The following is a 16,687-nucleotide window of genomic DNA, read 5'->3' on the forward strand; positions in this document are numbered from 1 at the left end:
ACCTTCCACAACATTGGTCCCCTAGGTGTGTGAGTAGCAAGTGAAAGATAGTCTACTCAGTTCCAAATGGATCTTAGAAACATCCAGGTTTAGATGTCCCTCTTGAGGTCTGGTGGAGTAATGGAGCCTAGGAGGGTCTTTAGTGTTGCAGTGGCTACACTGGGTAGATAGAATGAGTGGCTAAGATGGGTAGATAGTTCTTGGCACCTCCTGGTGCTAAAACCTCCATATCCCACAGAGGCCAATATAATCAATGTTAAACTTTCAGCCCAGCCCTTCAGGAGGAGTAAGACAATGGTGGTCCTCCACCGGCATCTGGCCTCCATTTTTCAGGAAATCCTGAGCTGCTTCACCAGTGATGAAGGATTGTGGGAACTGCTGCCCAAAATCATCTAGAGGGTCCAACTTAGTCAAGAGCAAAGATAGGGAAAGTAACTTTTCAGACTGCAGTGCCCAAATTGTAGTACAGAAAAAGTCACTTTCTGCATCTCTGGTCAAAAGTACCAAGGACCATCTGGTATCAAAACAGGATCCTCAGATGGCTTTTAAAAACATATGGGATAAATAAGGGAGGTTAAGGTGGCCAGTCATGGCTGGTCAGAATAGATATGTATTTATCACCTCCAGTATTGGAGGTAATGGGCACATCAGTATATTAGTTGATGGAGAATGTGAGATAAAGCTTGTTTAGCATGGAAGTTGGCAAGCCTGAATCCCAAGTCCGAGTGCGATTCTAAGGGTCCAAGACTCAAGTCCCTCTTAATTTTTTTTTCAAATAAAAAAAGGGAGGGACGGATGGGGTCTCTGGAGTGTGTAGCTTAAGTTGGACACAACAGCAAGTTGCAACTCATGAGCCCCCACCCCTGGCGTTTGGCCCCTGTCTGAACACAATGTCGGACTAGAGAGGACCTTGGTTTGATTGATTGCAGGCCTTCTTAGATTCTTAAGATGCTTTGCCTAAAATTTGATAAGGATCCAGAGGTACTGTGGATAAGCCCATCCGAGAGGACTTTGCATCTAAAGTCCTAACTTGGTCCACCCATTAGAACATCCTTTGGATTGACCTCCTGCTGGCGTCTCCTAAAGAGGAAAGAGGTTCTGTGCTGAGCTCAAGAGAAGACAAAACTGGCAAGCAAGGTCTTTCATCAGTCCCGGATCTTCCTTAGAATGAAAGAGGGGCAAGATGGCAGGCCTGCCTCTCCCCGCGTAAGACCCAAATGGACTGGCAGGTCAGTCATTTTTTATTCCAGGTCCATACTGGTGCACGGTCCTGTGCCACAGCAGAGGCTAGGATGGTGAATCCCTTCTGGGTTTTGCTATGAACTTTACATGGTGAAACTCAAGAATGGTTGGTGGGACTTCAGTTAACCACAGGGTTAACTGTTGTTACTTTTCGTCAAGTTTCTGTTGACTTACAGAGAACCGAAGAGGCTCCCAAGGCATGTGAGATATTTAAGCTGTAGTTTGACGTCAGTTTTTGTGGTGCAGCAGCAAATTGAACCCAGCTCTCCTGAGTCCATATTATAGCCACAACACCACACTGGCATTGACACTCATGTAAGTAACTGTAGAGGCTTTAAAATCCAACCACGCCTTCAAAGTCATTTGACTGTCCTCCTGTTTTCTCCTCTTCCCTTCTGCCTCCTAACAGATGCCTTCTGATCAGCTCCATTACCAACATCTGCATTTTGACTGCCTTCGTTTTGACCGTTAGCTTCTCCCCTTTCTCTCTGTTGTCACCATCTGAAGCTGGAATGAGGCTGGAGGCCAGAACTGTCTCCTTGCATTGACGCGGGGCCTGAGAATCGCTCTGAAGGGCCTTGTTGGTCTTCCAGGGGAAAAGCAGTGAAAGCTCAGCTTTCATCTCCTGCCGCTGGCCTTTTGACTCAGCTCAGCTCTACACCAGTGTCTTTTTTCCTCTTGATTAACCCTTCCCTTGGCCCCACAATCGCGGTAATGCTCTGTTCCCGGCTGGGAAGGGGTGGATCTGTCCCGGGTTTTGACCTGCACTTTCTAGATCTATTCAGACCTGTGAACCTTAGAAGCAAAAATTCTAAGTTCAGTTCTGCTCCTCTACATTGTGGGCTCAATCCCAGAATGGTTCAGAGATCAGAGCCACCTGTCACCATGACATCCAGGCCAGGTCTCTGTCTTCTTTGGCGGGGAATCTTCTTTCTCTTTTTGCCCAACGGTGGTGCGTGTGCGCATGCCTATATGTGGTCTCTGGCGGTGATGCACTTCTGTAGCACTATGGGCAGAATCTGCTTGTGATGAGGCACAAGAGTTCAGAGTATGGGCAAGATGTGATATGCTCAGCAATGCCTCCCAGAGTCTCCCAGCCAGAATCCCTTGGCTAAAACTCAGGGGGTCCTTATTCCCCCCCCCCCCCCGAAATTAGGCATATCTGACCCGGGACCATTCAAACGAGAAGCATGCGCTCTGAACTGTGGCCACAAACTTTCTTTTCTTTTTATCTCCAGGTTCGGGGGAAACCTTGGCCTGATGCCACCCATCACATACAGCCTCACCTCTGTTCATGCCAAGGGCCACGAGCAAGGCAGTGGAATGTTGTGCTAGGAAAGAAGGCCCAAAGGGGTGGTGCGGATTTTGCACTGGGGTAACTGGTGTGGTGGCGTTGCGGGTTATACTGCAGAAGCCTCTGTGCTGCAAGGTCAGAAGACCTGCAGTTGTAAGATCGAATCCACGTGACGGAGGGAGCTCCCATCACTTGTCCCAGCTCCTGCCAACCTAGCTGTTCGAAAGTATGGAAAATGCAAAATACAAGTAGATCAATAGGTACCACCATGGTGGGAAGGTAATGGCGTTCCGTGTCTAGGCGCGCTGGCCACGTGACCACAGAAGATTGTCTTCGGACAAAACGCTGGCTCTATAGCTTGGAGACGGGGATGAGCTCTGCCCCTAGAGTAGGACATGACAGGACAAATTGTCAAGGGGAACCTTTACCTTAGCTGGCAGAGCCCTGAGCCAAAATTATCCCTAACACTGTCCACAGCCTTGATTCCTTCTGATGTACTCAGAAATAGCACCGGGGCCCCTTTTTTTCAGGATGGGGGAGAGGCTGCAGAGAAGCCATCCCCATGGCTCGTCGGGCTACCGAGAGAGTGTACTAACAAGTCTCTTAACCGTGCAAAGAATAATGAACAAAGAAATGTTAGAAAAACTATTCCTTTGAATGATGATCCATCACATCCCCCAACCAATGTGGCCATGATGATTTTGGTGATTCTGGCAATTGTTCCTCCAGAGAAGGAACCTGTACATGGGTGGTGAGGGCTGCAAAGAAGACCTGTTCAAAGAAGACCAAATCAGAGCTGCATGGATTTGTCTTGCTAGCACTTGGGTACAGCCTACAACACTGAGGATTCATTAGTTTAGAATTCCCCATAAAAAGCAGGCTACAATCTAAATTTGAACCAGGTTCTGGTACAGGAAATAACTTCATTGGATCATTTTTTAAAAAAGTTACCAATAAGGTGATCTTTCAAGATCTCTACTGCTTCTCATTGGGCAAAAGAGGGTGTAAAATGTGGGGGTTCAGCTGTCTTTGTCTAATAAAGAGTTCTGGACGATGGACCCCATGGCTAACTTTTTGGTATCTCAGTTGGACCGGGACCATAACAGAGCTTGAACAAGTTCCTTCTGGGAACCACAACTCCCCAAATCCCCAGCTAGCATGGACATTGTGACTTGCAGTCCTCTCAAGGACATGTTCTAAGGTTTGGAAAAAAATATTTTGAACCAACCAAGGGCTGAGAGGATCAGTTTTGACTGTAAACCCTTCCTAGGTTCCATGAATCTGGATAGCTCAGGGGTTATGGTCTCTGGCTGTGGAGTCAGAGGTTGGGAGTTCGATTCCCCCCATGGTACCTCCTTGACAGCAGTTGGACGCCATGATCCAGAGGGTCCCGTCCAGCTCTGCAGTTCTAAGACGATGTCGAGTCTGCACACTCTGGTTTTTTCACCCTGCTCCTCCACATGGACAGAATCATTGCCTTGTTGTTGTTGTTGTTGTTGTTGTTGTTGTTGTTGTTGTTGTTGTTGTTGTTGTTGTTGTTGTTGTTGTTGTTGTTGTTGTTGTTGTTTTAAGAACACCTTATTTAACATCTAGCCCTGCCTTCCCTAGACCAAGAGTGAGAGACAAGAAGTCCTCCAGATGTTCTTGGATGGCAGCTCCCTCACTAACATGGCCAATGGCGAGACTGGGCAAATCAAGGCCCAGATGGGGTCATCCTAGGGTGGGAGGCAGGTCTTCTTATCCTTAAACACAACACGGGCCCCTTCTGCGTGCTGGTTTTCCAAAGCAGAACTCGGTTGTCTTCCTTTAATTCTCTCCTCTCTCCCCAACTGATGTGAAAACTGGTTGTGTTACGGATGGGTGACTTACTTCACGGAATGGTCAATCGGTGCTCACTTCCTTCATGAAAAGGAAGACAGATGGTGGACAGAAAACAAAATAGGATACTCATCCATAATTCAACTTGGCAACCAGACGATGACATTTCGGAGACACTGTGTGCTGCCCCCACACATGTACATGCACGCACGGGGGGGGGGGAGAGAGAGAGAGAGTTATAGATGAGGTAATTGAGGATTAAACTTCATCTCATGATCCCATGTTTACAGTTTCAGTCTTAGGACTTGTGATCCTTCTCACCCACCCATGAGGATTTACCAGCTTACGGATCTTAGCAGAGAGCTGGGATGTTGGCAAATCTTTGGGTCTGACCCCCAAGTCCAGAGTCCCAAGCTCCAGGTTGCAGTCCCTATTAAAAACAAGCTTTTCCCCCAAGAAAAAGGGAGGAGTGAGTGGGTTCTGAGTTGTGGGTCCAGTCCAAGTCATCGGGGGGGACAGGACCCAAGTCATGTATGAGTTGAATCACAGACTTGGCAGTGAGTCCCACAACTTGAATTTCCATCCTGGGTGGACAGTACTGAAACTAGAAATTCTAGCCTCTGTGTCAAATGGTGTCATGGGCCCTAGACGGGTGCAAGCCCCCACCAATCATAGAATCAGAGAAGCATAGAATAGTGAAGTTGGAAAGGGCCTCTAAGACCATCAAGTTCAACCCCCTGCTCAAGGCAGGAATACAAACCAAACAATATCTTGCCAGGTGGTTGTCTAAGTTTCTCTTGACTGCCTCCAGGGTTGGAGCACTCACCACCTCCTGAGGTCATCGGTTCCATTGTTGTACTGCTCTAACAGTTGAGAAATTTTTTCCTGACATTCAACCAAAATCTGGCTTCCTGTCGCCTGAGCCCATTGTTTCATGTCCTGCACTGTGGGATGATTCCTAAACTGTGGGATGATTCCTAAACGGTTTAGGGCCTCGATATTTGGCGGAACGCCTTCTACCACCAAGTTCTACCCGTGTCACTCGCGCGAGCCAGGAGGTGAGGTTGAGGAGCCTAACGCCGAGGGAGGCCCGGAAGGAAAAACAAGAAATCGGGCCTTCTCGGCGGTGGCTCCTCGCCTCTGGAACAACCTTCCCCCGGACATTCGCACGGCCCCCTCGCTGGGTATTTTTAAAAAGCAATTAAAGACAATGATGTTTCGGCAGGCCTTCCCCCCCACCCCCCCTTAGCTAATCCTGATTTTCCTTTTTCTTTTTCTTAGTGTATAATTTCATGGTTGAAAGTTTTCTTCTTTGTAAATTCGTTTTTAGTTATTGTTGCACCCCTGTTGTGAGCCGCCTAGAGTGGTCTATTGACTAGATAGGCGGGATATAAATAAAATAAATAAATAATAAATAAATAATAAATGATTGAGAACAGATCCAGACCCATCTTTCAAGTAGAAAAGGGGGGGGGGATATTGTGGTGCCACCAGTGGAAGGAAGCTGAAGGCATACTGTCACAATAAAGGAAAGTAAATAGATCTGCCCTTTGTTTTCCTAACACTCGCCTTTCCGTTCCAGCGCCCTCTAAATGTTGGTGAGAAAAACCCCACTGTTGTTGTTGTTTAGTCGTTTAGTCCTGTCCAACTCTTCGTGACCCCATGGACCAGAGCACGCCAGTAGTTGTGTCAAAGTCATGTTGGTTGCTTCGATGACCCTGTCCAATCATCTCGTCCTCTATCGTCCCCTTCTCCTCTTGCCCTCACACTTTCCTTACATCAGGGTCTTTTCCAGGAAGTCTTCTCTTCTCATGAGATGGCCAAAGTACTGGAGCCTCAGCTTCAGAATCTGTCCTTCCAGTGAGCACTCAGGGTTGATTTCCTTCAGAATTGATAGGTTTGTTTTCCTTGCAGTCCAGGGGATTCTCAAGAGCCTCCTCCAGCACCACAATTCAAAAGCATCAATTCTTCGGCGGTCTGCTCTCTTTATCGTCCAGCTCTCACTTCCATACATCACCACAGGAAAAACCATAGCTTTGGCTATGCGGTCTTTTGTTGGCAAATCTATGTCCTGCAGAGAGACGAGGCAGCTTCTCAAGTTCCTAAATGAAATGGTCCCCTATGGGCCTGCTGCACAGCAGCCCAATGTAGCTTCCCTGAATGCATACACACAGCAGCGTTGGTGCATGGACGATCGATGCATGCTTTGATCCACATGTAGCGTTCCTTCCGCCCTTTCCATGGGCAAACCTCTTGTAGCTCAGTGGTTTATGGGTCTGGGTGCAGAGTCAGGGGTTGAGAATTTGATTTCCCACTGTCCCTCCTTGACAGGAGCTGGACTCGATGATCCATAGGGTCTCTTCCAGCTATGCAGTTCTGAGATTACCATTTAAAACGGATTTGAAATTAGCATGAAGTGTGAGTCATTGCATGGACCTCGGATACAAGTGGCTACTGCCCTCTGCTGTAGAGAAATAGAACTACAGAGGTATGGGCAATTTTTCTGATGCATGACAAATGTGCAAAATTGAATCCCTTTCTTTTTACAGAAGGGAAACTGAGGCTGTACCAAAGGCCACTCATTTGCATCCAAGCACAAACCGTTGCTTACTGTCTCACACTGCCTTTCACAACACGTTCTTTGCTAATTTGTAGAACCCGGTTTCATAAACAAACTTTTCTAAAGCAAATGTTAATGCTTGGAAAGAGAATGTGCTTCCTTAAATTAACAGTCATGTTAGTATATTTATCCTTGATTGGGTTCATTCAACTAAAATTCCTCAGATCAAACACAGTTTAATTAAGGCGGTGTATTAATCCTGTTTATCCAGAGTTATAATCTATTTTTTAAGAAAACATTTCCTGCTTTATTCTTCCCATAATTTCAAAATTGAAAATTACAGCACAGGCCAGCTATTTTTTTTTTAAAAAAAAAAAAGATGCTCAAATGGAATTTGAAGGGAAGATTAAGGTAGTTTTTTAAAAAATCTTAGTTTCCTGGCAGCTAATCTCTAGGTCGTCTTCTTTATCTTCTTCCATGCAGACAACTCGGTCTCTTGGGCAGAATTCTGCACCGAGTTAGCAGCTCAGGTTTTGCAAAATCGGTTTTAATGACCCTAATCGGCAGAGGAGCAGAGGTCTTGCAAAGCAGTTTATTGATTCATTCCACTTTGCAGGGTTTATTGTTGATCTCCTTGTTTGGGAGATCTGATCATCATCATGGCAATCAAATCAATTCTGACCGATGGCAACACTTTTCAGTGTTTTCTAAGGAGAGAGTACTCAGAAGTGGTTTCCCATGCCCTCCTTCTGGGAGATTTCCTGGTTCTTTATAGCTTGCCCAAGGCCCCCCAGGCTGGCTTGTTCTTCTCCCGGGAGGCATAAGTGAGAGAATTGAACGCCCAACCTCTCACTCTGCAGCCAGAGACCTATCGTTCGTTTGTTTAGTCTTCGTGACCCCATGAACCAGAGCACGCCAGACCCTCCTATCCTCCACTGCCTCTCGGAGTTGGGTCAATTTCATGTTGGTTGCTTCGCAGACACTGTCCAGCCATCTCATCCTCTGTCGTCCCCTTCTCCTCTTGCCGTCACACTTTCCCAACATCAGGGTCTTTTCCAGGGAGTCTTCTCTTCTCATGAGATGGCCAAAGTATTGGAGCCTCAGCTTCAGGATCTGTCCTTCCAGTGAGCACTCAGGGTTGATTTCCTTTAGAATTGATAGGTTTGTTCTCCTTGCAGTCCAGGGGACTCTCAAGAGCCTCCTCCAGCACCACAATTCAAAAGCATAAATTCTTCAGTGGTCAGCCTTCTTTATGGTCCAGCTCTCACTTCCATACATCACTACTGGAAAAACCATAGCTTTGACTATTCGGACTTTTGTTGGCAAGGTGATGTCTCTGCTCTTTAAGATGCTGTCAAGGTTTGCCATCGCTTTCCTCCCAAGAAGCAGGCGTCTTTTAATTTCATGGCTGCTGTCTCCATCTGCAGTGATCATCGAGCCCAAGAAAGCAAAGTCTGCCACTGCCTCCATACCTTCCCCTTCTATTTGCCAGGAGGTGATGGGACCAGTGGCCATGATCTTAGTTTTTTTGATGTTGAGTTTCAGGCCATTTTTTGCACTCTCCTCTTTCGCCCTCATTACCAGTAAGCTATCCAGCCAGATGGGAGAGCTGATAGTGAATGTCACTATAATGAAGGCTTGTAAATGAAACTTCAAAGAACAAAAGCAAATTTAAAGGACATAGAAAGAAGCCAAGGTATGAGGGTATGTTCTAGCCATGAGGGCCGGGGCTATTCCATTTGCTGTATTATCATGGAGGCTTTGTAGACCAAAAGCTTCTAGGCTCTTCTGCTGTGCTGTAGCGCCACCACCAAAGATGGCCAGAGGATGGTATTGCATTCCCTTACTCAACAGGAATCGGTAATAGGAAGGGCCAACTGGGTTTCTTCCTCCCAGATAACATCCCCGATGCATTTTGCATTAAATTCGTCAATTCAGCTTCTAGAGAGAAGCGTCTAAGTCCTTTCACGGAGCTTGTCAGCCTTTATTACGGATTGATTTGTCACGGTTATATTCCTCCAGGTTGCTCAGTGTGATGTATGTGGGCTCTCCCTCATTTTTTTTATCCTATGAAATAGGTCAGGTTGAAAGACAGTGACTGGCCCAAGGTCATCCAGAGCATTTAATGGCTCATTGGGGGGCTGGAGCCTTTATTGCTGCCGTTGGAGTTGAAACTGTAACCACTGCTCCACACTGTTGCTCACCTAACACAAGGATACTGGATGCTGCACGAGGTGGTTCATATTTTTCCAGGTCCAGCGTAGTGATTCTATGATGTGTCACAGGGCAGGGTTGAAGGATATGTGGTCCTCAATCTGGGGTTTCAGTTCCCCTCAACTAGCATAGCCAACAGTGAGGGATTATGGGACTGTGTGTCCCACAACATCTGGAGGGCTAATAGAGTCCCCCATCAATTTTGACCCCACTTCCTTCGTATAGGTAGATTTCACAGGAAATGCTTGTTTAGCCTTTCTCAGGTTCATGGAAAAGAATATTTGCAAAAGACTTTAGGGGCTGTTGTGTGTTTTGTCGCAGAGTTTTGAATTTCTGGCAAAATTCTTTTTGCTACACAGTAGAAGTACACAGATCCATAGAACAGAATGGCTATAAGTTCCCCCAGACAGTCCACCCCTTCCTCATTAACTGGCACTTAAAGTCTCAGTAACTCACTCTGAGAGATTTGTAGGAGAATGAATGAAAACTGTTTCTTTACTTACCCTTGCTTGAAATTGCAGACTTGTGTATACTGCTTTCTTTAGGGCACACATACTAGCAAGCAACCAGGCAGAACAACAGCAGCAGCAACAACAAAGCAACTGCCTCCAATTGATGAAAGAGAGGGATAGAATAGTCAGCAGAGAGGCAGGGCTCTCTCTGAATTTCAAGACCTGAAAGGAACAATTGGTGTGTGTGTGTGTGTGTGTGTGTGTGTGTGTGTGTGTGTGTGTGTGTGTGAGAGAGAGAGAGAGAGAGAGAGAGAGAGAGAGAGAGAGAGAGAGAGAGAGAGATCAGATGAAACTGGCAGACCATTTGATCTTTTCACAATAAAGCTTTGTTTTCATGGAAATCTAGGGCTCTTCTGGCTAGCAGTCAAGGATGATGGGAGCTGTAGTCCAGCAGCTCTATAAGACAGGTTCTGACATACACCCTAACTGGGAGCGGCAGTTCAGGCAAGCTGGCATCAGAAAGCGTGATCGCCAAATGTGTTCGGCAAGGGCTGCTCCTCTGGGGCAAGTCTCTTCTGCTGTCGGGAGAGGTAGTTCGTTCATCTCTCGGGCGGAGCATCCTTTCTGCTTCCCTCCTGCAAATGCTCAGCTGAGTTCATTGCCGACAGGGCTGCAGTTCCAGGTGTTTTCGCATTAAAGATTTCTTCCCCCACTATTTCGCCATGTGTGTTTAATTTTCCTTTGAAAGCTCCCCACTACCGACACACCGAGGAAGGGAGAAAATATTGACACTCTTTGCAATTGGGCCTTCGTTTAGAGGAAATCCGACACGAGGCCTAACAGCCGGAACGCAGCATCCTGTTAGCCAAGATATTTAGTGAAAGCCAGTTTGCTTTCAAGACGGACAAGGCAGGGAGGGTGGCAAGGTCATTCCGAAGCAAAGGAAGGGCAGACCCGGACGCCCCTTTATATTCCGAACACTAGGATCACTGCAGGTCTCTCACTGTGGCGGCAAACAGCCTCTCCGGGCTTTTTAAACACCTTCAGGGGCCTCTTTCATTCACCGGAAGCCTATGGAGCGATCTCGTCCCCGCAGAAGACAGGTGATCATCAAATCATGGAATTAAAGAGTCATGGAGTTTCATTCTATGCAGGTATCAAAATCTGACAGATTGTCCAGTTTTCTCTTCAATGCCTCCAGCGCTCACCCCCTCCCAAGGTGATGGGTTCCATTGTCGTACTGCTCTAATAGTTAGGAAGTTTTTTTTTTCCCCTGATAACCAAATTTGGGCTTCCTTTAGCTTGAGCTGATTGTTGTGTGTCTTGTACTCTGGGATGATCCAGAACAGATCCTCCTCTCTCCCCTCAGTCTTCTTTTCTAAACATGCCCAGTTCTTTCAGTCTTTCCTCACAGGGCTCAGTTTCCAGTCTCTCGATCATCCTTGATCATCTGTGTTGCCCTCCTCTGAATTTGCTCCAGTTTGTTGGCCTCCTCCTTCAAGTGTGGTGTCCAGAATGGGTCGCAGTACTCTAGATGAGGCCTAACCAGTGCTGTATAGAGCTCACGGGTTTTGGAGACTATAGTTTTGTTAATGCAGCCTAAAATCACATTTGCCTTTTTTGCAGTTCCATCACACTGTTGGCTCATATTCAGCTTCTGATCTACCACAGTGGTGTGTGCCGCCGCAACACAGGCTCCCTGGCTGTAAACATTTGCTAAGAAATGGCCTCGCCTCATACTATCCCGTATGCTGCTAATTAATAAAAGAATGAGCTAAATGTTGATCTCGTCAAGGACGTACGGGCACGAATTTCATTTCAGTTTATTCTCCATAGCAATTTCTCCCAATCTGCAATCTTCATCTTTAGGATGGGTGCGGTCTCTATTTTCCAATCTTGTCAACGATATCCCATCCTTAACAGCGCCATGATAGGCAAATGCAACAGGCCGGGGTGTCAGTCAGCAGATTTAGATCCTCAAAGGTTTCAAGGCCCAAGCTTAAGAACAAGGGACAAGATCTTGAGATGTCACTGAGTGTGGGCTCCTATGTGACCACTGCAAGATAAGGTGCATGTGGGGCAAATGAAATGGATTTCCTGTTCTATCTCCTGACCAAACATCCTCTGTTTTTGGTCCCACCAAACGTGTCAATGAGAAACAAGCTGTACCGGTTGAGCATGTTCCCCATGGGCCAAAGAGGGCTCCTCGCACTGGCCAGTTCCTTCTGATTAATTTGACTGTGGCAACCTTCAATGGGTCACCCTTTAAGGGTCCATAGGTCCAGGAATTAGAGGTCAGTCCAGTTATTGCACTTTTACCTATGCTGAAAAACTGAGCATTTTTTCACCGTGGGAACATGTCGAGAAATATGAGAAATGTGGTAGGATGCTACACGGATGCCCATGGATAGACCCTGTATTTCAGTAGAAATGGAAATCAAGGCAAATTTTGATGGCAGTTCTTCAGCCAAATACCAGGTAAATGTATTTCTACAAGATCGGGAGGGGGGAAATGTTGTCTTCCAGATGTTGCTGGAAGAAAAGGATTCCACCACACCCTGCTTTGAATCTGAGACGAGACTCTACCTTTGTGCTGGCTGGGATAAACAGGGGTATTTCATCCCAATGACATCCGGCTTAGCCCATCGCCACTAAAATCGAATTGTGTTTTGCCACCTGGTTTCACAAGACCTTGTGTTACAGAACCGGAAACATATCAAGGGGCACCTTACGTCCTTCTAGACTAGTATTTATGGATAAATAAATTATTTCATTGGCAGTTGGTGACCCATCTCTTCGGGCAGGTCCTGAACCATCATAAAGGAATGTTATGATTAGTTGAATTTTAAAATGTTTTTTAATCATTCAGCGTGTTTTAATTAATATTATGGTGTTGTTTTTTAAAATGTATAATTGATTGTGTTTTTAAATCTTCTTTCTTACCACTGTGAGCTGCCTTGAGTCTCCTTATTTGGAGAAATGCAGCTTATGAATAAGAAAAAATGAATGAATGAATGAATGAATGAATGAATGAATGAATGAATGAATTCCCTGCTTCTAAAAACCCAAAAGGGATCACAAGTGGAGAAGGAATTGAGGTTACAGCCAAACTGGTGTTTGGCTTTGGGAGGCAGAACCAATTCTACATCATTTTATCCAAGTGCAGAGGATTCTTCTTCTGTGCCAATCCAGATTCTCCTGCTGCTTATTCAGTTGCCGGTTGGGAGGACATGGTGTAGATAATTATTTAATGTATGTATTTATTTTATTGCTGCTGTTGTTATGCGCCGTCAAGCCACCTCCAACTTATGGTGCCCGTATAAATGAGCAATCTCCAGAATGCCCTCCCCTTAACTGCCTTGCAAACTCTTGCCTGTGGTTTCCTTTAGGAAGTCCATCCATCTTGTATTGGGCCTTCCTCTTTTCTGCTGCCTTCCACCTTTCCCAGCATGTTTGCTATTTCCATTAGGTTTGTTATTTTCACGATGCACCCAAAATACAATACCGTCAGTTTAGTCATACAGTGGTGCCTCACATTACGGCGTTAATTCGTTCCAGCAAAATCGCTGTAGAACAAAAACGTCGTAATGCAAAAATAAAAAGCCCATTGAAACGCATTGAAACCCCTTTAATGCGTTCCAATGGGCTGGAAACTCACCGTCCAGCAAAGATCCTCCATAGGGCGGCCATTTCCGGTGGCTGTTTGCAAGGAATCCATCCCAGAAAACAGCAGGGAGCCATTTTATTTACCTGGCCACCATTTTGAAACCGCCGATCAGCTGGAGGAAAATCGTCGTTTTGCGAAGAATTGGTTCCCGAAGCAGGGAACTGATCATCGCAAAGTGAAAAAAGCCTATTCAGACCATCGTTTTGCAATCGCAATTGTGATCGCATAAAGATCATCGTAATGCGGTTTCATCTTAATGTGGGGCAATCGTAAAGCGAGCCACCACTGTATTAGCTTTTACAGTGAATTTAGGCTTCATTTGTTCTGTTGTTCCATGCTTTCAAGTCCAACTTATTGCAACCCAATGATGGAGAGATCTCCCAAATGTTCCGTGCTTAACAACCCTGCTCAGCTCTTAAACGCAAACCCGGAGCTTCCTTTAGGGAGACAATCCATCTCGTATTGGGTCCTCCTCCTTTTCCAGCATCGTTGCCTTCTCCAGAGAATCCTGCCTTCTCAGGATGTGCCCAAAGCAAGCCTGCCTCAGTTTTGCCACTTCTGCCTCCAGAGAGTATTCAGGCTTGGTTTTATTTTTGTTGTTCTGTTGTTTAGTTGTCAAGTTGTGTCTGACTCTTCGTGACCCCCATGGACCAGAGCATGCCAGGCCCTCCTGTCTTCCACTGCCTCCTGGAGTTTGGTACCAAATTCATGTTGAGCTGCTTCAAATTCATGTTGGCATTCATGTTCATGATGTTCATGAATTTATCTAGGACCCACTTATTCATCTTTCTGACACTCTGGGGTATCCACAAAGTTCTTTTTCAGCACCACATTTCCAACCAATCCATCCCCGCCCCTTTCAGCTCTCTTTTCCTGTCCAGCATTCGCACCTAGACATGGTGACCAGATTGATTTAAGGATGTCGATATTATGTGCAAGTCGGGGAGGGGGGAAGGTGCAGATTGATGTTCTCCAGTCCTGCTGTTTATTGGAGTGACTTGTGACTTTATCCAGTCAGGGATGAGAAGGAGGACGGTACCGGACGCTTACATACCTACATGTGTGTGCATTCAGGTAAAAGGGGAGCTGTACACCTGGACGTGGGCTGCATTTTCTATCTTTGTATCCCAGAATTCACAGCACACGTGTTCCTCTTCTTTTCTCCAGGTATTCCTCACCGATACCACAAGAAGGCGCTGGAATCCAAACATGGGAAGCCTGCCTTAGTCTTGCGTCAAGCCTGGAGCGGTATCTCTCACTTTTCCTCCTGTTATGTCCAAGATCTGCGCTTTGCTCGGCCGTCGCTGTGAGTTCCAAAGGACCAGGAACCTAGGATGAGGAGAAGCGCCGGATTTTCCTTGAACCCGCTTTTGTTATTGCCATTTTTCTTGGCCTGGACAGCCGGGGCCCTCGACTTAGGCCAGTCTTCGTGCACTACTTTGGTCCAGGGCAAATTTTTCGGGTACTTCTCCTCTTTTGCGGTCTTCCCCCTGAACTCTTCCCGCTGCTCTTGGATCATCCAAAACCCCGACCCCAGGAGGTACACCTTGTACATGAAGGTCCTGAAGCCCACCAGCGTATGCGACTACCAGCAGATACGGACGTACCAATTCGACTCCTTCTTGGAGTCCACGCGGACGTACTTGGGCATGGAGAGCTTCGACGACGTGTTGAACCTTTGCGACAGCTCCACCCGCTACGCCTTCCTCCAGTCCAGCAAGCAGTTCCTCCAGATGAAGCAGACCTTCTCGGCTTTCGAGAGCAGCCCCGTCCGGTGGAAGCCGGCGAAGGCTCCGGAACGGGACTTCTCGGTGGAATACCTGGTGGTCGGCAACCGGAGCCCCAGCAAGGCTGCCTGCCAGATGCTCTGCAAATGGTTGGATACGTGCCTGACCACCAGCACCAGCTCTCACCCTTGTGGCATCATGCAGACCCCTTGCTCTTGCTCCGGAGGAGAAGCCCTGGATCAGCCCAGTGAGATCCTTGGGTTGACCAAAAAGAAAGACGATTGCTTTAAGGGTGGGATTTACCTGGAGAACTGCCTGAGCAGCCCAAAGGACAGCAGTGGGCTGGATTTCCTGGGTAAGTGGCCTGATCTTACGTCTCATTGAAGAGGGTGGGCAACGGTGGTGGTGACCGGGGCATCTCTTCTCTCTGTTGTTGGCCATGTTATGCTCCTCCAAAGTGTCTTTAGCATGGATCATCTCCTTTTGATGTTGCATGATGTTTACTTGCATAATTCAGGGTGCGCACGAGCTGGAAAGGGCTTTTGCTGTCTCACAGTCTTCCCCGGAGGAACTTGAGATGGGTGAGGGGTGGTCAGAATGCCAAGGAGGAGACCGACCCTCAGCAGCGGCTATGGGGAGCTGTGTTTCGTCGGGGGGCGTTCCACCTGATTAACGATTACCGCACAAGCCTGGCCATGTTAAAACAGCTGCAAGAAGTCGTTTCTCGGCCGCACCGGAGAGGCAAGCATTGCCGAGAAGCAGGTGCCTTTCTCCAGGGTGTGAATGCATGAGTGTGGGTTTGTGTGTGTCTCATTGAGAGAGACTGAGGTGAAGAGAGGCACTTTGCACTGGTGCAGAAGACTCAGAGCATCAGCAATCTAGCTTGTTCCGTGGGTAATTCCCCCAAGTCCAGCAGGCTGCTGCTATGATGATGGCGATGAGGATGTATGTAGTCTTGGAGCCTCAGCTTCAGGGTCTGCCCTTCCAGTGAGCACTCAGGGTTGATTTCCTTTAGAATGGATAGGTTTGTTCTCCTTGCAGTCCAGGGGACTCTCAAGAGCCTCCTCCAGCACCACAGTTCAAAAGCATCCATTCTTCGGCGGTCTGCTTTCTTTATGGTCCAGCTCTCACTTCCATACATCGCTACAGGAAAAAGCATAGCTTTGACTATTCGGACCTTTGTCAGCAAGTCATGTCTCTGCTTTTTAAGATGCTGTCAAGGTTTGTCATCAACCAAGCTTATCTGTTGGCATTTACAGAGCCTGCCCACTACCTCCAGCCCCTTCTTCCTGAGAAGAAGGAGTCATTGAACAGGCTAGCTCACTGAAGAAACAATACAACCACCATACATTCAGACACAGGCATTTCATCACCACCACCACCACCATCATGTCTCTCCTTTCCCCCTTCTCTCCCTGCGTATGCACTCTTGCAGGAGGCAAGCTTAACCAGTTGGGCAGTGATACCCCAGGGAATATAATTGTTGCAGGTCCTTGCCTCCTCCTATTACGCAATACCAGGGACCTCCAGCATTCTCCAACCAGAGGCACCAATATTGGACTAGACTGGCCAGGGTCTGACTCAGGATAAGGCAGATTCCCATGTTCCTATTCACAGGAACGAGCCTGGATTCTACCTCATATGGAGAGTCTCCAGAGAAAGTAGAAGACCTCTTCTTTGCATTGATGGTGCTCTCAGTGGGAGAAGGTGGAG

General features: G+C 47.1%; 1 protein-coding gene across 8 annotated transcripts in view; it reads left to right on the plus strand.

Annotated features, from left to right (window-relative positions):
• ADGRB1 (adhesion G protein-coupled receptor B1) overlaps positions 1–16,687 on the plus strand; it is a 394,593-nt gene that overhangs the window by 115,103 nt on the left and 262,803 nt on the right. For all 8 annotated transcript variants that reach the window (XM_078392021.1, XM_078392023.1, XM_078392022.1 and 5 more), the window contains exon 2: positions 14,415–15,329. In XM_078392021.1, coding sequence (XP_078248147.1) covers positions 14,582–15,329 — 748 coding nt within the window. In that variant the 5' untranslated portion in view covers positions 14,415–14,581. The remainder of the gene's footprint in view (positions 1–14,414; positions 15,330–16,687) is intronic.

The sequence above is a fragment of the Pogona vitticeps genome, chromosome 4, assembly GCF_051106095.1.
Source record: "Pogona vitticeps strain Pit_001003342236 chromosome 4, PviZW2.1, whole genome shotgun sequence".
Classification (NCBI taxonomy): domain Eukaryota; kingdom Metazoa; phylum Chordata; class Lepidosauria; order Squamata; family Agamidae; genus Pogona; species Pogona vitticeps.